Raw genomic sequence first — 22,582 nt, forward strand, 5'->3', positions numbered from 1 at the left:
GTTCTGCTGTTGGGTCAATTTGCATATTAGCCTTTTATTATATAGGATGTATATCAATTTAGATAATTTTTGAGACTGGAGTGTTGATTTTTATGTTCTCGTAATAACTGATTTTTCTCTTTTAAAAAATGCAAGTCGGAACTTGTTGATCTGGCTGAAAACATTCAACAAAAGCTTTCCTATTTCAATGAATTGGAAACTATTAACACAGTAAGCATGTTTTTTATTTTTTGTAAAGTTAGTGACTTTATTTTGTATTTCCCTTTCTGAGTATAATCTTGAAACCTGTAAATTGGCTTGAGTTATATTTTAATTTAATAGTTTGCTTGCTGAAAGTATTCCTCTTTGTGGCTGATGGACATACCATTACCATTTCAGATTTTTTTCAAATATGATTTAAGTAATAGTTCTGTTTAAATTGTATTACTGTTACAAAAAGTCTTTTTGTTGTCTGGCCGGTGTGGCTCAGTGGTTGAGTGTCGACCTATGAACCAGGTGGTCATGGTTTTATTCCTGGTCAGGGCACATGCCTGGGTTGTGTGCTTGATCCCAGGGGGTGTGTGGGAGGCAGCTGATCAGTGATTCATTGTTTCTCTTTCTCTCTCCCTCTCTGAAATCAATAAAAATATGTTTAAAAATATTAAAAAAATCTTTGTTGGTTACCTCTTATAGTATCTTATTTATAAGCTGTGAGGAAAATTATAAGAAGAAATATCAAATTTTAAATCTTGCTATGGTTGAACTATCTATATATATAAAAAGCTAAGTGACTGCCTGACCATTCTACCGATAACGATGACGTGTCTGACCACCAGGGGGCAGATGCTCAATGCAGGAGCTGCCGAGCTGCGGTGACTTGGCAATGGTGGTTCTTGGGTGCGCACCCTGGAACCAGAGAGGAGGGAGCCTGATTCTGGGGTGCGTCACCTGAGAACTACCCTCTTGTAATCTGGCACCTCTCAGGGGATGTCGGAGAGCCAGTTTCAGCCGATCCCCGCAGGCCCAGCTGAGGGACCCCACCTGCTGGAGGGACCCCGCTCACTCCGCAGACACCCTTAAAGCCGCGGTGCCACCCCAGGTGCAGCCGGCTGAGAAGAGACCACAGGAGGTTGGCTGCAGGGTGTGTTCGGCCCGTCTCGCCCAGTCCCGCCCTGCCGGCTACCTTCTAATTAATTTCCTTTCAATATGCACAAATCCGTGCACCAGGGCAGTAGTAATAATAATGCAAACATGTTTTAAACTAATCTCATATGTAGTGTGAGGAAAAGTATAGTCCTCATAACATATTCTTTTTTTAAAATATATTTTATTGGTATTTTACAGAGAGGAAGGGAGAGGGATAGAGATTTAGAAACATCAGTGAGAGAGAAACATCTATCAGCTGCCTCTTGCACACTCCCCACTGGGGATGTGCCAGCAACCAAGGTATGTGCCCTTGACCGGAATTGAACCTGGGACCCTTGAGTCCACAGGCCGATGCTCTCTCCACTGAGCCAAACCAGTTAGGGCTTAATGTATTCTTTTATCCCAAAGTAATAGTCTCAATAAAGACTGCTGTGTAAATGATATTTTTGGTTCATAAAATAGTCATAACTATATGCACAGTATGTTATTTAAATATTAAATTAATCATAATTATAATTTACTACAAGATAGAAGTAAAACTAGTAGTCAATTAGTATTGGAATAGAATGGGAAGTAGTTCATTGCCAAGCTATTTGTATATCGAGATAAGAAATAATTGGCTGGTTTTACTTACATTTTATATATATTATATTTATACTAGAAGCCCAGTGCACGAAATTTGTGCACTGGGGGAGGAGGGGGTCCCTCAGCCAGGCCTGTGCCCTCTCGCAGGCAGACATCCCTCTCTCAGTCTGGGACACCTTGCTCCTTACCACCTGCCTGCTTGCTACTCCTTACCGCTCCCTGCTCCTTAGTGCTGCCATGTAGGCAGAAGAGGCTCCCACCACCGCCGCTGTGCTCGCCAGCCATGAGCCCGGCTTCTGACTGAGTGGCACCCTCCTGTGGGAGCGCCACCAAGGGCAACTCCTGCGTTTAAGCGTCTGCCTCCTGGTGATTAATGCACATCATAGCGACCGGTCATTCTGGTTGTTCTGCCGTAATGGTCGCTTAGGCTTTTATTGTATAGACTAGAGGCCTGGTGCGTGAATTCATGCACGGGTAGGGTCCCTTAGCCTGGCCGGCGATCGGGGCTGATCGGGGCCAGCTGGCTTGGGGGAGGGACTGTGGAAGGTTGGCTGGCCGCAGGAGGTTGGCTGTGGGAGTGCACTGACCACCAGGGGGCAGCTCCTGCATTGAGCGTCTGCCCCATGGTGGTCAGTGCACATCATAGCGACTGGTCAACTGGTCGTTCAGTTGACCGGTAGTAACGGTCGTTTAGGCTTTTATATATATAGACTAGAGGCCCAGCTCGCGATTGAAATTGCGCGAGGAGGTGCCCTGCCTCCCGCCGTGCGAGGAGGCACCCCGCGGGGGGCTGGGGCCCATGCCTGACCTGTGTAGCATCGGCCGCCGTGTTGTGTCCGCTGGGGTGGGGGCAGGCGCTCCTGTGTGTTGTGTCTCTGCTCGGCCCGCCCCCAGCCCCAGCCTCTCCATGTGTTGTGTCTCCACTCTGGCCCACCGCCAAGTCCCAGTCTCCCTGCAGCCGCTGGGGCCAGGGGCGGCATGCAGTCCCTTCCCACCCATCTGTGCGCGCAGCTCCTCCTGAGCGGTCGTGACTCCTGGCTAATTAGCATATTCCCTGTCTATATATATATATATATATATATAGATTATATATTTATATTATTACATGTTGTATATTATATTGTTTTATGTTTTAATATATAATCATATATTAAGTGTTAAATTTCACACATATATATTACCTATACTTATATTGTTAATATTATTACTTATATGCTTACTTATATTTTACTTATATGTATTATATTTTACTTTCATAGTATGACTGCTAAACGTAGTATGACTGAGTGCTACTTAATCCTTTAACCTTGGGAAAATAGCCAGTGTTTGAAATTAGGAAATGTATGTATGTTTTTTACTTTTTGTAAAGTACTAGTAAATGGGAAGTTTAGGTACTTGATGTGTTATTATTATTTTTTTAAAATAGGAACTGGGTTTTCTTTTTTTAAAATATATTTTATTGATTTTTTACAGAGAGGAAGGGAGAGGGATAGAGAGTTAGAAACATCAATGAGAGAGAAACATCGATCAGCTGCCTCCTGCACACCTCCTACTGGGGATGTGCCCGCAACCAAGGTACATGCCCAAGACCGGAATCGAACCTGGGACCTTTTAGTCCACAGGCCGACTCTCTATCCGCTGAGCCAAACCGGTTAGGGCTTGATGTGTTATTTTAATATGACATTGTACAATGGAGTAATAGAAAATATTTGCCAATTCATCAAGAGCCCCATTAAAACTCACTAAGAATAAACTGAATTAAATCAATATTCTTTTTGTTGTTTTGTTAATCTTCACCTGAGGTGAGAGCTAAAGAGAAAGGGAGGGAAACATCAGTGCGAGAAAGACACATTGATTTGTTGCCTGCCACACCCATGAGCACAACCAGGGCCGGGTATTGAACCTGCAACCAAAGTATGTGCCCTTGACCGGGAATCGAACTCATGACCCTTTGGTGCGAAGGCTGACTCTCTAACCACTGAGCAACACTGGTCAGGGCAGTATTCTTTTTTAGATGTTCTTTATTGTTACACATGGGCTACATTTGAGGATATTTTGGTCATTCAAAATGTAAAGACATTATGCTTGGCCGGTATGGCTCTGTGTTTGAGCGTTGATCTATGAATCAGAAGGTCATTGTTTGATTCCTGGTCAGGGCACATGCGCGGGTTGCAGGCTCGATCCCTGGTGTGGGGCATACAGGAGGGAGCCGATCAATGTTTCTCTGTCATCATTGATGTTTCTCTCTCTCTCTCTCTCTCTCCCCCCCCCTTCCTCTCTGAAATGAATAAAAATATACTTAAAAAAAAAAAAAAAGTAAAGACATTAGTATACCTGTGTTATATCCTAAAGGGAGATATGATAATTCTAATACATAATTATTAATTTTTGCCTACAATATTTTTATGAATTAAGGTCTTTTCTTTTTCCTTAAAGAAATTGAATTCTCCTACATTGTCTGTGAATAGTGAAGGATTTATACCTATGCTGGCCAAGTTAGATGACTGTATAACATATATCTCATGTCATGTAAGTTATGCTATTTCTGTATGTTTTTTAAGAAACCTTAGAAACTCTATTAATTTGTTTCTTAGGCTATAAAGTGATTATTTCTTCTGAAGGGAAAAAATATCTCTAATGTTCTTGAAGAAAAAACTGGTAAATTCTTAGTCATTATTGAGAGGGATGTAAGAAGTATATTCAGTTGCTGAGGCAGCCCCTGGAGTAGAATGAGGTTCTGACTGACACAGTTTTATCCCATCTGAAAGAAGGAGCAGTTTTCAGGCTGTTGAATTACTGTTGTGCTAGATATTACTCCCCAAGGATTTATTTATAGCGTATTTATTTCCTCCAACTCATACTCTTTTTCTAGTTGAGTCTGACATATTAGCTTTGAAGTCTATGGAGTACGGAAGATATATTTTGCTAAAAACTACAAATATTTATTGAGCCCCTATTTTGTGCCAGGCACAGGGGACTTGGCTGTGACCAAGAGAGTCACAATATTTGTCTTCATGAAACTTTTAATCTGCATAAGTCCTTTTTTAGAGTTTCATATATAGCTTTACTAAAATAAAGGACGTTTTGGTTTTCATTGAAAGTTTGCTTTGTCAATATTTGTTTCCTTTTTGTAAATCTTTTCTTTTTCTTTACAGCCGAATTTTAAAGATTATCCTGTATATTTACTGAAGTTTAAGCAATGTCTTTCTAAAGCTTTGCACCTCATGAAGACATACACTGTGAACACTCTACAGAACCTCACAAATCAGTTATTAAAAAGGGTGAGTTAACTGGTGAGGTTTTTGATTCAGTCTGAGAGTAGTACTTAGTAAATCCAAAACATTGTTTACTGTTTGTTAAATAAGAATATGCATTGAAGTTTTTTTTTTTTAATATATATTTTTACTGATTTCAAAGAGGAAGGGAGAGGGAAAGAGAGATAGAAACATCACTGATGATTGATCTGCTGCCTCCTGCACGCCCATTACTGTGAATTGACCCAGCAACCTGGGCATGTGTTCTTGACCGGAATTGAACTTGGGACCCTTCAGTCCACAGGCCTACACTCTACTTCTACCTACTGAGCCAACCGGCTAGGGCAGCATTGCAGTTTTATTTATAATAGGAAAAGTGGTTGTATTGTATCTGTCCAGCAGTCTTATTTTCAAAGAATATATAACAGTGTGGGAACTATTCAGTACTAATGATAAATAATAAAGGTTCAAACTCTTTGTCACTTAAAACATTTTCTTATCTTTTCATGAAAATATTGGAAGGAAATATACCAAAATACAAAATTGGTTCTGTCTGAGTGGTGGGATTACATATGATGGATAATTTGAAATTTTTTTCTTTATATGTGGTAGATAATTAAATTTTCTATGTTTAGCAAATGTATTTTTTTTGAGTACCTCCAAAAGGTTTGCATTGTTCCAGGAATTATACAGTAGTGAAAAAGGAGCTAACAAGGTCCCTGCACTCATGGAACTTATTTCAGGAGATATAATCAATAAAGAAGGAAAAACAAATTAATCATTTGCAGATTGTAGTAGATGTTAGGTGGGAAATTAGAGTGTTTAGTTAGAAAATAAGAGTGGAGCTAGCTAGGATGGTCATTTGTTTGCTAAGAAAAGAAAACCTGAAAGATTATGCATTTTATTTTATTTTCTAAAGAACATTGAATATCTCTGACCTTTGAGTTCAAAGCCACTGATTTTTGGGTTTCATTTTTACTCTTCAGATTGATCTTAGCTAACGTAACAGCCAGACTTATAATTTTTCTATTTTGTAATTTTATTTTTTAAAATTAAAATTAAAAAATTTTAAATCTTTATTGTTGAAAGTATTACATATGTCTCCCTTTTCCCCCATTGACCTCTGCCAGCCCACCCCTGCCCCCACCCCAGGCCTTCACCACCCTATTGTCTGTGTTCCTGGATTATGCGTATATGCATACAAGTTCATGGGTTGATCTCTTCCCACCCATGCCCACCCTCCCCTGCCTTCCCTCTGAGGTTTGACAGTCTGTTCATGCTTCTATGTCTTTGGATCTATTTTTGTTCATCAGTTTATATTGTTCTATTTTGTAAAATTTTTTAATAAGTTTTGGAAACTAATACCTAATAAGTACTACTACCTGCTATGTATAGTGCTTTACTATTGAGCTGCATAGCGACTTTATGAGTATAGGTTATCACCATTTAATGGATGCTCTGAATCTCAGAGAGGTTAAGTAATTTGGCTAATGTCCTACCCTCAGTAAATGACTGAGTATGAAGTTGAATTCAGGTCTCTTTACTGCCCAAAATTCATGTAACATGGGGTAAGTTTTAGTTATAAAAGAGAGATGATGGTTCCTCATAATTATTTCTCATTTGTAGTAATAATAATATTAATCTCTCTCTGAGATTTTTCTAATCTTTCGGTTGGTGTATAGGCCAAGATGTAGCTATTTGAAATGATGTGCATCACATTTTCTGAATACTTGTTTGCTAATTATCTTCCTTCCCTGTCCTCCCCCATGTTTCTTTAGGATCCTTCATCTGTACCTAATGCAGACAATGCTTTCACACTATTTTATGTGAAATTTCGAACTGCTGCTCCCAAAGTCAGAGTAAGTCTGTTGTTATAAATAGAATAGTGGTATGAAATTTATTTAGCCAGCCCTTTTGAAGTACTACTGTATGTTAGGCCCTTTGCTTATACCAGGAAAATGAACATAAATGAAAGAAAGGTAGGCATTGTCCTTCCACATTACATTGCACTATCTTAGAGTGCTTTCAGACCACGGAGCAGGAAACACCTCCTAAGATGCTTAGGGAATGTTTCTAGATGAAGGAGATATTTGAGCTTAAACTACTCAGATTTATAGTGGATTGGAGGGGATTGATTACTTACAGAAAATACAAATGGTTAATAAATATGAGCTCGTGTTTAGCTTCAGTGGAGAATACATTCAATTTAAGGTTAGGTGGCATTTTTTTTTTTTTTTTTTTGTCTGTTAGAAACTGGGCGGTTAAGGTATAATAGTGGTTTTGAGGATTTAATGAGATAGGCAATACTGCTAATAGGGATGTAAAGCAATTTCTCAAAAATATTTTGGGCCTATAAAAATATCTCTTATGACCCAGTGTTGGGGGTTCCCCACTGGATAGTAGGTGACTATTACTATATCAGCTTTATGTGGTAGAAAGTGGAATTCCAGAGAAGTGAACTAGCTCTCCTGGGCTCAAAACAGCTACTGGGAAGGTGGCACTCAGACCCTTCAGTTTTTCTCTAGACCCGGAGCTCTTAACCACTGGCCAAGATGTCTAACAGTAGAAGAATGGCTGCTTTATGGTACATCTACCCTAGGGAATATTATGTAGTCATTAAACAAATGTTTTTGTTTTTCATTAAAAATATATTTTTACTGATTTCAGAGAGGAAGGGAGAGGGAGGAGGGAGAGAGAGAAATAACAGTGATGAGAGAGAATCATTGATCGGCTGCCTCCTGCACACCCCATAACTTGGGGATCAAACCCGTAACCTGGGGATTGAGCCCGTAACCCGGATAAATGCCCTTGACCGAAATTGAACCCGGGACCCTTCAGTCCGCAGGCTGACACTCTATCCACTGAGCAAAACTGGCTAGGACTAAACAAATGTTTGTTTATTTATTAAAAAAATTTTTTTCATATATTTATTGATTTCAGAGAGGAAGGGAGAAGGAGAGAGAGATAGAAACATCAATGATGAGAGAGAATCATTGATGGGCCGCCTCCTGCACAACCCCACACTGGGGATTGAGCCCGCAACCCAGGCATGTGCCCTTGGCCAGAATCGAACCTGGGACCCTTTAGTCCGCAGGCCGATGCTCTATCCACTGAGCCAAACCGGCTAGGGCTAAACAGACGTTTTAACTAATATTTATAATGATGATTCACTGAGTGTTTCCTAGATACCCAGGCATTATGCTAAGGTTTTCTATGTACATTTTCATCTGATAATGAAAATTATTTAAAAATAGGAAAATGTTTTGAAATACAGTTAATTTTTTAAAAGCAGATTATAAAGCTGGATATTTAGTATAATTCCAGTTTTGTTTAAAAAAAGAAAAATATAGTCCTGGCTATTGTGGGTCAGTGGTTGGAGTGTCAACCAGGGTCCCGGGTTTGATTCCCTGTCAAAGTCATGTACCTGGGTTGTAGGTTTGATCCTGTGCGAGAGGCAACCAACTGATGTTTCTCTCCCCCGCCCCCTTTCCCTGCTCCCTCCCTTCTACTCTCTCTAAAAATCAATGGAAAAATATCCTCAGTGAAGATTTAAAAAAAGAAAAATATAGTTAACTATAGTATGTGTATACAAAAAACCAGAAAGATTATTCTAAAATATTAACTAATTATTTTGTGGTATTACAGGTGATATTTATGTTTCAACTTTTTTGAATTTACAGATTTTCTAATAGCATATGTTATAATCAGAAAGTAGTTAATAGTCCAGAGCTAAAACAGATAGATTTTTAATGTGTTTTTCTTTATTCTGCAGACTCTTATTGAACAAATAGAACAGCGATCTGAAAAAATACCTGAGTGAGTACCTAGATGTTCTTCAGTTTCCAAATTACCTTCCTCTTGAAGTACTATTTCCCCCAGTCTATTATGTAATTTTCTGAGCAATTACCTTGCATACTACACAAGCTTCTTGTAGCACATCCCTTATTGTGGGGAGCGGTTGGAGACCTGATATAGTGAATGTTCAAGGTACACTCTCTCTGTTTGTTTATTTATTTACTTATTTTTATTGAGGAATAATGATACACAACTTACTAGTTTCAGGTATACAACATAATGATTCAATATGTCATTACTGTAAGTCTAGATAACATCCATTACCATGCATAGTTATAAAATTAATTTTTTTAAATTAATAAATCTTTATTGTTCAGATTATTACAATTGTACCTCTTTTTCCCCCCATAGCTCCCCTCCACCAGGTTCCTACCCCACCCTCTACCCTTACCCCCTCCCCCCCCTGCTGTCCTCCTCCATAGGTGTATGCTTTTTGTTCAGTCTTTTCCCGCACCCCCACTCCCCTTTTCCCCCGAGAATTGTCAGTCCACTCCCTTTCTATGCCCCTGATTCTATTATATTCACCAGTTAATACTGTTCATCAGATTTTTTATTCCCTTGGTTTTTAGATTCACTTGTTGATAGTTACGTATTAGTTGTTCATAGTTTTTATCTTTTTCTTCTTCTTCCTCTTCTTAAAGAATACCTTTCAGTATTTCATATAATTCTGGTTTGGCGGTGATGAACTCCTTTAGCTTTTTCTTATCTGTGAAGCTCTTTATCTGCCCTTCAATTCTGAATGATAGCTTTGCTGGGTAGAGTAATCTTGGTTGTAGGTTCTTGCTATTCATCACTTTGAATATTTCTTGCCATTCCCGTCTGGCCTGCATAGTTTCTGTTGAGAAATCAGCTGATAATCATATGGGTGCTCCCTTGTAGGTAACTAACTGTTTTTCTCTTGCTGCTTTTAACCTTTTGCACTCGGATGTCAAGTGTGACTCGACACGGTTAGCATTAGAATAAAGGAATCGAGAAAAAAGCGAGTGCAAAGGGTTAATATTCTCTCTTTGTCTTTTGCTCTTGGAATTTTAATTATGATGTGTCTTGGTGTGGTCCTCTTTGGGTTCCTTTTGTTTGGGGTTCTGTGTGCTTCCTGGACTTGTAGGTCTATTTCTTTCACCAGGTGGGGGAAGTTTTCTGTCACTATTTCTTCAAATAGGTTTTCAGTATCTTGCTCTCTCTCTTCTTCTGGGACCCCCATAATTCTGATGTTGGTATGCTTGAAGTTGTCCCAGAGGCTTCTTACACTATCTTCAACTTTTTGGATTCTTTTTGCTTTTCCAGAAGAGTGTTTTTTGCTTCTTGGTATTCCAAATCTTTGACTTGATTCTTGCGATCCTCTAGTCTGCTTTTAGGTCTCTGGATATTTTTTATTTCAGTCAGTGTATGCTTAATTTCTAGTTGATCCCTTTTCATATCCTCGAGGTTCTCATTTAACTTATCAGCCTTTTCTAGGAAATTCTTGAAAAACCTTATAACTGTGGTTTTGAATTCTATGTCCAGTGTTTTGGTTTCCTCCATTTCTTTCGATTGTGGCCTGCCTCTTTGTCTCCGCATTTTGGCTGCTTCCCTGAGTTGATGGAGTTGCTTTGTGTGTTAGGTGTCCTAGCAGGGCCCAGTAGTTCAGCCTCCCCAGTTATCTGTGGTGGACCCTCTTGTTGCACCCCTTTGTGGGCTGTATGTGCAGTCTTGTTGTAGTTAAGCTGTGCTTGTTGTTGGTATCACTGGGGGGAGTTGCTTTCCAAGCCAGTTGGCTGTGAGGATCAGCAGTGTCTCTGCTGGGGGAGCTTCTGTGCTCAGCTTGGATGGGGCGGAGTCTCAGAGCGGTGCAGACAAGCTTTGGTTTTCCGTCATCCACGCCCTAAGAGGGCCAGTTTCTCCGTGTCCCGAAACAATGTCTGCACACCTCTGAGCGAAGGCTGTTCTCGAGTTTTGCCCACTGCCAGACAGACCAGCCTCTCCCTGACCGGAGCTGGATATCAGTGCAGTCGGGAGGTTTTGTTTTTCTCCTGAACGAGAAATCTAGCCACTGGGAGGGCTGTGCTCAGCTTGGATGGGGCGGAGTCTCAGGGTGGCGCAGACAAACTTTGGTTTCCCATCAGCCCCGCCCTAAAAGGGCTGATTTCTCTGTGTCCCGAAACAATGGCTGCGCGCCTCTGAGAGAAGGCTGCTCTTGAGCCTCGCCCGCTGCCAGACAGACCAGTTTCTCCCCGACCGGGGCTGGATATCACTGCAGTCGGGAGGTTTTGTTTTCCTCCCAAACGAGAAAGCTCGCCACACGTCTGCTGTCCTCCCTCTCGCGCGCCGCGAGCAAGCCAGCCGTGTATTCAGCCGCCCGCCCTTTCCGCGCTCACGGATCTCTGCACCTCCACAGCTCCTGAGGCTCAGCATCCCCCTCTCTTTTTTTCCAGTTGTAGATTTTCCACTCAGCCAGCTTTCTGGTGGTTCTGGACGGTGTCCGCTCTGTTTTCCAGTTGTAGTTTTTAAATTGTTGTGGTAGGCAACAATTAGGTGTTTACCTTATGCCGCCATCTTGGTTTCTTAATTTTTTTCTTGTGATGAAAACTTTTAAGATTTACTCTCAGCAACTTTTAAATATGCAGTGTAATATCATTCTATCTAATAAAGAGGAATATGCTAATTGACCCTCACATCATCACAAAGATGGCAATGCCCACAGCCAATAAGGAGGGAATATGCTAATTGAATGCCACGCCCTCAAAGATAGCGGTGCCCACAGCCAATAAGGAGGGAATATACTAATTGACTGCCCTACCCTCAAAGATGGCCGCACCCACAGCCAGTAAGGAGGGAATATGCTAATTGAATGCCACGCCCTCAAAGATGGCCGCGCCCACAGCCAATAAGGAGGGACTATGCTAATTGACTGCCATGCCTTCAAAAATGGTGGTGCCCACAGCCAATAAGGAGGGAATATGCTAATTGAATGCCACACCCTCAAAGATAGCGGTGCCCACAGCCAATAAGGAGGGAATATACTAACTGACTGCCCCGCCCTCAAAGATGGCCACGCCCACAGCCAATAAGGAGGGAATATGCTAATTGACTGCCATGCCCTCAAAGATGGTGGCGCCCATAGCCAATAAGGAGGGAATATGCTAATTGACTGCCATGCCCTCAAAAATGGTGGTGCCCACAGCCAATAAGGAGGGAATATGCTAATTGACTGTCACGCCCTCAAAGATGGTGGCGCCCACAGCCAATAAGGAGGGAATATGCTAATTGAATGCCATGCCCTCTAAGATGGTGGCGCCCACAGCCAATAAGGAGGGAATATGCTAATTGACTGCCATGCCCTCAAAGATGGTGGCGCCCACAGCCAATAAGGAGGGAATATGCTAATTGACTGCCATGCCCTAAAAGATGGCGGAGCCCACAGCCACAAGATGGTGGTGCCCAGTCCCCTCAGCCCCACCGGGGCAGCAGGCATGCAGCAAGGCCGGGCCCGCTCCCAGGCAGACCCGGCCACTCTGCGTGCCTGACTCTGGAGTCCCTCAGTCCTCTCAGCCCCCCAGCCACCCAGGGCTGGCCCGAGGTGCAGGCAAGCCTCGGATGGCGACTGCCCAGCCTATGCCTGAGGCGGAGGCAAGCCTTGGATGGTGGCTGCCCAGCTGCCCAGGGCTGCCCAAGGCTCAGGAATCCAGGACTGGCTGAGGCTTGCGCTGCCGGCAGTGGCAGCAGCAGAGGTGTGATGGGGGTGTCGCCTTCCCCTGATCGCTGGGTCGCCTCCCGCCCCTGAGGGCTCCCGGACTGTGAGAGGGGGCAGGCCGGGCTGAGGGACCCTCTGCTCCAGTGCGTGAATTTTCATGCACCGGGCCTCTAGTCCTACCTAATAATAGACAAATATGCAAATTGACCATACCCCGACACACCCACAAGCCACGCCCACAAGCCACGCCCACAAGCCACGCCCACAAGCCAATCAGAGCGAGTATGCAAATTAACCCAAACCAAGATGGCTACAGCCACAGAGAGCAAGGTTTCCTAGGTAACAGAGGAAGCCAAGCTTTCCGCCTGCCCTTGCCAGGCCTAAGCCTCCACTCAAGCTACAAAGTTTCAATTATAGAAGGTAAATAAATTCAAACAAATGGCGGCAGATTGGAGCTTGAGAGAGCAGGCCAGGGTTGCCGCTGGCAACAGGGGAAGCAAAGCTTTCCACACACCCTGGCCGGGCCCACCCGCTTAAGGCAACAAAGTTTCAATTATAACCCCAACACAAATGGCTGCCGGCCTCGGAGGGAGCCCCAGGCTTGGCTCCGCTCCAGGCTACAAAGTTTCAATTGTAGAAGGAAAATAAATTCCAGATACCAGGGCCTCCGCTTGGGTTGCCAGGGGCATGGCCGGCCTGCAAACCACCACAGGCCCCTCGCTCAGGCCGCCCCACGCCCCAAGGGAACCCCCACCTGATCTGGGACACCCTTCAGGGCAAACCAGCTGGCCGCTACCTGTGTACCAGGCCTCTATCCTATCTAATAAAAGAGTAATATGCAGATTGACCATCACTGCAACACACAATATAGCTGCCCCCATGTGGTCAAAGATCCTGCCCCCATGTGGACACAAGATGGCCACCACAAGATGGCCATCAGGAGAGGGCCGTTGGGAGGCACCCAGCCTGCAAGGGAGGGCAGTTGAGAAGGACCAGGCCTGCAAGGGAGGGCAGTTGGAGGTGATCAACCCTGCAGGAGAGGGCAGTTAGGGGTGACCAGGCCGGCAGAGGAGGCAAGTTGGGGGCAAACAGGCTGGCAGCAGAGTGGTTAGGGGGTGATCAGGCTGGCAGGCAGAAGCGGTTAGGGGCAATCAGGAAGGCAGGCAGGCAAGCAGTTGGGAGCCAGCAGTCCTGGATTGTGAGAGGGATGTCCCAGATTGGAGAGGGTGCAGGCTGGGCTGAGGGACAACCCTCCTCCATGCATGAATTTCGTGCACCGGGCTTCTAGTTAACTATAATTGCTATGCTGTACATTTTAGCAAGGCATCTCTTCTTTCCCATAGCAGGATTTTCTTTTCATTTGGGTAGATGTAAGATGTCTACTCTTGGAAGATAAATCTTTCATTAAAAAACAAAGGTTTAAACTCCAAGATTAGATAATTTAATTTACAAAATGAATACACACTCATATTTGGTTTAAAAAACAAATATATAAAGGTCATGACACCATAGTTTATTATGTGTATCTTTTTATTTGTTTATTTATTTTTAATTTTTAAAAAAATTTTTATTGATTTTTTTACAGAGAGGAAGGGAGAGGGATAGAATGTTAGAAACATCAATGAGAAAGAAACATCAATCAGCTGCCTCCTGCACACCCCCCACTGGGGATGTGCCTGCAACCAAGGTACATGCCCTTGACCGGAATCGAACCCGGGACCCTTCAGTCCACAGGCCGATGCTCTATCCACTGAGCCAAACCAGTTAGGGCTATGTGTGTCTTTTTATATATATACACATAAATATTTCTAGTATTTAATGTGGGCAAATGAGAGGTGACCTTATAGCATTAGAGGTTTGGCAACCTAATCTGGGACTTAAGATCAGATTTAATTTATATATCTGAAATCAAAAGTTTATACCCATCTCATTTGTTTTTCATCAGATACCAACAAGTGCTAAATGACATCCATCAGTGTTACCTTGATCAGCGGGAGCTCCTTTTGGGGCCTAGTATTACTTGTACTGTAACAGAGTTAACCAGCCAGAATAACAGAGATCATTGTGCCTTGGTAAGTTTCTGCTTATTTTGTTTTAACCCTTCCTCTGAAATATTTTGATACCCTAGAAGCTATATTTGGCTAAATAAGTTTTGCTTTCCATAAATACAAACTTAGAGAGTTTTTCTTTCAGTTAGAACAAATCTAGTTTAGTAATTAGCATTCAGCTTGGCAAAATATTCTCATTTTGATCTACTTTTTGATGTATGAAATTTCACAAACAAGTATTGTTCCTTGAAAGATGAAGTTTCAAGTTTGTGGATTTATCTTAGCTTTTGCTGCACAAGTGCTTTCTTGTTTAGTGTGATTTTAGTTTATACTATTAAAAAAGTACATAAAGATTCTTTTTAAGTACCCCCTATTCAACTAGAAAAGTAATTTATTTTCATTGTCAAAAGTTTAGAAAATGCATAAAGAAGAAAATAAAAATCACCCATATTCACATTATGCAGTCAGCTATTGAAAACTAATAATTTTCTGTGCTTAAGTATGTTGTTTTATGAATATATGTGCATAATCTCTTTATCAATAAAACACTTGCTTTGTTTCATGAACACTAGAATTGTTGTGTATCTTTAACTGTAGGTGGTGTGTATTTGTTTCCTGCAGATTCGCAGTGGCTGTGCCTTTATGGTCCATGTGTGCCAGGATGAGCACCAACTTTACAATGAATTTTTCACAAAACCAACATCAAAATTAGAGTAGGTAGTACACAGAGTGTAACTCTTGTTTTTAAGATTTAATTTGCTAATGATCATAATGGCTTATTATTACATGGGAGTATTCTTAAATTACTTTTAAGTTTTAACTTTTGTGGGTGTGTGAACAGAATACTGTCGAGGGGACAGTGTTTATTTATTTTAAGATGAATGTGTAATTTAAAGGCCAATGTGCGAAATTATGGAGATAGTATGGTATGATAGTAAGAATTCTATATAGAGAACTAAGTCTTGGGATCCCTTTATCTCCACCAAGTAAATAAATCCTTCTAGTTAAAAAATTCTGTGTTTCTAACTAATGAAAGACACTTAAAAATGCAGACACTATTTAATATCCTTTTTAAAAAATTTTCCCCGAAGTGTCTTTCCAATCCACTATTATTAACTTTTGGTTTCTTCTTATTGGCAGCTTGGACTGCTATAAAGAGTCCAAGACTGTGATTCTTGTAATGGTGAAGAGACAAGTGTATCATACTGTTTTGATTGGGTTGACCACTTTTGATGAAACACTGCATATAGAAGAATACTATTGACAATATGAATAATGTAGACAACATAGTTTTTTCTTTTCAAATGTTTTTGTCAAAATACTTGTATGTACAGAGTACTTTGCGTTTTGTTTATCTGAATCTGCAAGTATTCAAGAATTCTGAATATATCTTTCCTGGGGAAAATGTTACCATTTGATTCACAGTGATGTAGAATATAAAAGGATAATTAAGTCTACTGATTACTTTTTATTGTTTTTGGAGGGACATACACAAAGTTATTACTGAAATAAGTAAAAGTTGTAATAAATTGACATTTGGCTGGAGGCAGCTAATTTGAATTGATTGCTCATTGTTTATTGATTCTTGGCTTTTAAAATATCACTTTACAGAATTACTTTCAGCCTTTCATCTTCATTATATAATGTTCCCCATACTATTTCCTAGTAGATTTTTTACTATGTTTATTGGCTGGAAATAATAAAAAATGTCTTTTAAACTGGAAAGATTGCTACTAAACCATGTTTTATTTCTTTATTTTAGTGAACTTTTGGAGAAACTGTGTGTGTCATTGTATGATGTCTTCAGGCCATTGATCATTCATGTTATTCACTTAGAGACGCTTTCAGAACTTTGTGGGATTCTTAAAAATGAGGTGCTGGAAGATCATGTACAGAACAATGGTAAATGATAAGTACAAGTGATAATTTCCAAGGCCTTTTATATCTGTGGCTCAGTGAATTTGAAAAAGATTAATTCTTTCTCCCTCTACCTTCCCACCTATATAAATTTAACATTTTGAAGCCTGGACTGATGCCATGTCTCTTTCTGAATTAAGATGTACCTTATTCTGTGACTAAATGTACAAATTGAATGGGGAGAGCATTTTAAATCTGAATAAAATTAGTAATAAAATAATTATAGTTACTTTTCTTTCTGGCATCTGAAATCCAGAGAGAACGGACCATCAGTTTTGGTTTAGGCATTTCTAGTACACAGTTACCAGAATACATAAAGTAATTGACTATATTGTATACTGTCCTCCCTTCCCCCCCCCGCCCCCCCCATTGAGAGAGTGGGAGGGAGGGGAGAAAGGAGAGAGAGAGAGAGAGAGAGAGAGAGAGAGAGAGAGAGAGAGAGAGAGAGACATTGAGAGAGACATTGAGAGAGACATTGAGAGAGACATTGATTGGCTGCCTCTTGCACTCACCCATACCAGGGCCAAGGATCAAACCTGCAACCCAGGAACCTGCCCCGCCCCTGACCAGGAATCTTTAAACCCTCGACCTTTCGGTGCGAGGGCTGATGCTCTAACCACTGTGCAGCACCGGTCAGGGCTATATTGTATGCTCTTGATTAAAAAACAGGAATTATTTCAGCATACATACATAATAATGATTCATCTTTTTTGAAATTACAAATAAAAAAAAGCTATTCTCTAAAACAGATTTGTTTTATATATGTGGTACACTCCTCAATATTTGATTTGTCAAATGATTTTCCTAATGATACATAGGTCCCTTTAAAAAAATAGCCTTCAAGTAATCATTTTACTGGCAGAAATTATTTGACTTTCCTTAGGAGATACTATAGGTTTGTTACTCTTCCAAAGTTTCTTATTCTACTGCATTTACTTTATTCAAAGACATACATGTTCTCATTTTTTTTGAACGTTTTTATGAGTTTATTTGAACCAAACTGATAACATATGCTGGCGAGCAAGATCAAATACTCCAGAGAATAACAGTTTTGCAGTTTCTTTTATGCATTTGAAATTAAGGAGGGCATGTTCTTACGTTTTAATGCTTCTGAATTAAAGATGATTTTAAAAATTAATGTGAATAAAATTTATGTGATTGTGTAGTGTCTTCAACTCCCCAGCTGTTGGGAAGCTGTTACTGAATTACTGGTGTGTTTTAACATTGATGGCATCTTAGAAATGAAGAAATTCTATATAAAATCATATCTCATTTTATTTTTAATCATTTTTTGTGAAAATATTAACAAGTCATTTAATATCTGTGGGACTCAATTTATTTATAAAATGGGGATGATAACCCAATTAATAAGCTGGCTTAGCTATCTCGCAGGATTGGTCTGAAGCTATATGAGATAACTTAAAAAGTACAAAACACTTTAAAAGTCAAATTTTATTATTCATACATATTAATAATAGAAATAATTCCACAGAGTCCCAGGAAGAAGATGCAAGGGCAAAGTTATTTCCCAATTGTAAATTTGAGGAAATTGAAAGACATTTATTAAATTTTTTAAGGTCATTGAGTCACACTGAAATAGAATAGATATGTACAACCTCAGGCCATGAAGCAAAAGTGGTTCATACTGTTACTAGACAATTTAGTAATATATTTGCTTTTAAAGAAAGTATTTTTCTAAATCTGAAAGAATGGGTGATTGTACTTTTTTTAAAACCAGCTGAACAACTAGGGGCATTTGCAGCTGGAGTAAAGCAGATGTTGGAAGATGTACAAGAGCGGCTCGTCTACAGAACCCACATCTACATTCAGACAGACATCATTGGCTACAAGCCGGCTCCTGGAGATCTGGCATATCCTGATAAGTTAGTAATGATGGAGGTGGGTTCTCCTTACTGATCTCATCCCTACCCCTTCACTATTTTCAGGATTTTTCTTTTTAATTCTCACTTAAAATGTAAAATCAAGATAAACCTGCCACAAAATCATAGGAAATAAAATGTGAAAAAATTGAACAAATAATTTGTTAGGTTATTTTTCTTTCAAGTTGTATTTGATAAACATTCTATTCACTTCTTTCCCCATTTCCAGGAAATATGCATTCTCAATTTTTAATTTGAATTAGTGCTTCCTGTGATTTTTCTTTTTTCTTTATAAGTGTGTTGATAACATAGGAGCCACCACAATTAATGGTTATGTAGTAACCCCATGTCATTGTCTCACAGAACCCTGGAGATTATCTCCTCAAAATTATACAGTACTGCTATTCAATTTATGGTTTGAAGACTAAGATTTATCTCACTAATCTTTCTTTGAGTGCTAGACAGAGTTTAAATAATGCTTAGGATATTAGTGCTAAACTGGAATTAGAACCTAGAACTTCTTAAGTGGAATTTTTAAATGTAAGCAAAAGTAGAATAACATAATCAACTCCTGCATATCTTTACCCCAGCTTCAACATGGCCAGTCTTGTTTCACTTAGACCTCTCTTGCTTCCCCTCCCCACCATTAGTTATTTTAGAGCAAATTCTAAACATCATTTCATTAGTAAATACTTTAGTAGGTAACTATATGTAGGGGCACTTTTTTATTTTCAACACAACCATAATACAATGATCACATCTAAAATATTATAATTCCTTCATATCATTAAATATTCAGTTGAATCTAGAATTTATTCAGATTCACCAGTTGTTGAAGTCTTGCCACATTTACTTAATTTTTGTGTGTGTGTTTTATTGCTCAACTATTTGAAAATAAGTTATAGACATCATGATACTTCACTCCTGAGTACTTCAGTTCTTATTTTCCTAAGAATAAAAACATTCTCCACATAATCACAATGCAGTTTTTATAGCTAAGAAAATTAACATGAATTCAACAATATTATTTATGTACAGTCCATATTCACATTTCCCCAGTTGTCCTTCTAATTGGATCAAAAACTTAAAAAAATTTGGCATCCAGTCAAGGTTTTTGTGTTGCATTTGGTTTTTATGTCTCTTTAAATCAAACCCAGACTCTTTGCCCTACCTTTTTTCCCCTCCCCTATGACGCTAACATTTTTGAAGAGAGGAAGCCAGTTTTACTGGAGAATGTACCACATTCTGGCTTTGCCTGTTTTCCTCATGTTTAGAGTCAAGGTTAAACACCATTTTATTTATTTATTTATTTATTTATTGTAAGAATACTGCATAGTTGATGTTGTATACTTCTGACTTTATTGCATTAATGGCACATAATGTCAGGTTGTTATACTATTGTTTAAGGTAGTGATTGTTAACTCTCTCCACTATGAAATTATGTGAGTTCCCCAACATCTTTTCACCCAAAAGTGTTTGCAACTATTAATGATTTTTTCCTGAACCAGTTATTATGTTGAGGGTAGTAAATGGTGATTAAAAAATATTATTATTGATTCCAGAGAGGAAGGGAGAGGGAGAGAGAGATAGAAACATTAATGATGAGAGATTGATCAGCTGTCTCCTGCACGCCCTCCACTGGGGATCTAGCTCACAACCCAGGCATTTGCCCTGATTGGGAATGGAACCATAACCTCCTGGTTCGTAGGTCGATGCTTAACAACTGAGCCACACTAGCCAGGCAAATGATGATTTTTATATCTGCCATTTCTTCTACATTTATTAGTTGGCCTTCTGTTGTAAAGAATCAATTTCTCTGTCCCCGTCTCTTCCTTTCCTTCCCCATCTGTACACTAGTGGATTTTTAAGAAAGAGGCGTTATAATTCATTGCCATCATTATTCTTTTTTATGCTTAAAATTGTCCCAAATTTGATGAGTGGAAGCCCCTTTAGATTGGCTTCCTTTGTCCTTTTAACATGTCCCGGTATCTTTTTAAAATTTTTTATTTTTATTGATTTTAGAGAGGAAAGCAGAGGGAGAGATAGAAACAGCTTTTATTATTCTGCAGGCTCGTAATAGAAATTATCTTTTGGTGTCTGGGGATTGCTAATAGTAACTCCAGGGAGCAGATGGACAGTCCATTTGCAGGAGTTAACCTTGATTCTTAAGGCCACAAAGTGGATATGATGAGGACTGTGTCTGTTTCTCAGCCTGATCTGTGCTCTCTCATTTCTCCCTCCCTCCCTTGTTTTCTTTATGATATTTGAAATTTGAATACTTTGTTTCTGAACTTAAAGTTGAAAATTGTCTTTCTTATATGAATCTTATATATTGGAGCTCTTACTGGGTATCTTGTAGTAGTTCTGAAATTAGAGGTTCAGAAAAGGCTATGTATGCGCTTATGAGAACAGAGCTACTCTATATACTAATTTAATTTTTTCCAAGTTTTGTTTTGGCATAGTTCTCTTAATTAGCCCATTTATTTATTAGTATTTTTTACTTTATAGAAATAGTTATGTTCATATTGCCAAGCAGCTGAAAACTACACTTTAATGTTTCTTCTGATCTCTCTATGTAGCAAATTGCACAGAGTTTAAAAGATGAACAGAAGAAGGCACTTTCAGAAGCTTCATTTTCAGATGTTCGGTTAGAAGAAACAGAGTCTAATAATCTGACAAAATCTGGTATGTTGTAATACTTTAACTTCCAACTTTTATGTATTCATTTGAAAAACTTTGATTGAGGACTTGTCATATCCCAGGCATGAAAAACAGCTTGTGCTTTTGTGGAGCCCCCTCTTTAGTGGGGAGAGATTGACAACCCACAGACATACCAGTAATTCAGTGGTGACATGCTAAAGGTATGCACAGGGCACTCTTGGACCATGTAAAAGGGCCATCAGAATTATGAAGGGAAAAAAAATTATGAGGGGAGATGAAATTTGAGTGCAGGAAGGTTGGTTCAGTGAGAGGTGTGGTGTCTGAAAGCTGTAGTGTTTATAAAGGTGAGTGTGAGAAAGCCAGGTGAAGTAAGGTTAAGATGGAATAGGATGGAGGGTGGCATGTGGGATTGGAAGACTGTGGCTGCTCTAGGAAGTCAGTGCCTGGGACTGGGGTAGAAGAAATTAACGGAAATGTAGGGGATAACTTGGACTCGGGTTATGCAAGGAGCACACTTGTCCAATAGTAATTCTGGGTACTCATGAGTTACCTAGACAACAAGCTAGACGGGAAGTAAGGCATCCTTTCTCCCCACCCCTAGATGTAAAGGTAACACTAAAGCTCAGCCCTCAATTGTACTGGCTGTGAGTGGGGGACACTGAAACTTCATGGACTTAAAAGAGCCCAAGCCTCCCAAATCCCCAGGTTTAGGGCATTATGAACACATTGCAGATGGATCATGAGAATTCTCATTTCATATTACACAGTGTTTTAGAAAGTATCCTACTTTAGAAGATAATTAGCTTGTAAGAACATGTAATAAATAACTTCAAAATGCAATGGGTATTTAATTTTAAAGCATGCCTTTAACATTTATGTAAAATGTTTTTTGTACTCGTTCAATAGAAACTTATCTGGCCACTGGGTAAAGCTAGCAATAAAACCACTGGTCCACAGTGTGTTAAGTATTCTGAGTCAACTCCATACCCAGATTGCTGAGCAGCCTGGGTATTCCCCAAACCAGTGGTCGCCAACCTTTCGGGCCTCACGGACCACCAGTGGTCCATGGACCACCGGTTGGCGACCTCTGCCCCAAACTATTTTATTATGCTTGCTAGGAAGAGAGACCCACGGGTTGGAATTTTGTCCTCTGAAATAGAGTCTATGGCACATCCTAGTGTACCTCTCTTGGTGCTAGTATATATCTTAGTCCTAGTATTCACCTTAATCCTAGTAAATCTCTTCAAGAGTTATTGGAGACTAGAATACATTTTTGTCTTACCAACCCTGGCCTTGTGTGTTTTCCCTTTCCCCCAAGAAGCCTATTCTTTAACTGATACCTGGCTTTATAATAAGGTATTGTTGGCAGAACTGTAGAGACTGGTTAGGAGGTTGTTTCTTTTGAAAGAAAGGTGGTTTGAACCAGGGTGTGACAGGGGGATGAAGAGAAGTGTATAGATAAAAGATATTGTTGAGGTTTGAATCAAGAGAATTTGATGACACTCTAGGTGTGGGCCTGAAGATGATTGAGTAAGGTCCATATGGAATAACACAGAGCATCTGTGCTATATGGATCTAGGACTGTTG

The 22,582-nt window shown here is 40.0% G+C and overlaps 1 protein-coding gene across 1 annotated transcript in view; it reads left to right on the forward strand.

The window, feature by feature from the left end:
• Window positions 1–22,582, forward strand: part of COG3 (component of oligomeric golgi complex 3) — an 80,784-nt gene that overhangs the window by 21,542 nt on the left and 36,660 nt on the right. Inside the window, exons 5-14 of the mRNA XM_079779609.1 lie at window positions 136–210; window positions 4,147–4,239; window positions 4,866–4,991; window positions 6,743–6,823; window positions 8,737–8,780; window positions 14,435–14,561; window positions 15,159–15,250; window positions 16,300–16,439; window positions 18,193–18,353; window positions 20,914–21,019. Of these exons, the coding sequence (XP_079635735.1) occupies window positions 136–210; window positions 4,147–4,239; window positions 4,866–4,991; window positions 6,743–6,823; window positions 8,737–8,780; window positions 14,435–14,561; window positions 15,159–15,250; window positions 16,300–16,439; window positions 18,193–18,353; window positions 20,914–21,019 (1,045 nt within the window). The remainder of the gene's footprint in view (window positions 1–135; window positions 211–4,146; window positions 4,240–4,865; window positions 4,992–6,742; window positions 6,824–8,736; window positions 8,781–14,434; window positions 14,562–15,158; window positions 15,251–16,299; window positions 16,440–18,192; window positions 18,354–20,913; window positions 21,020–22,582) is intronic.

Source organism: Cnephaeus nilssonii (genome assembly GCF_951640355.1).
Source record: "Cnephaeus nilssonii genome assembly, chromosome: 8".
Classification (NCBI taxonomy): domain Eukaryota; kingdom Metazoa; phylum Chordata; class Mammalia; order Chiroptera; family Vespertilionidae; genus Cnephaeus; species Cnephaeus nilssonii.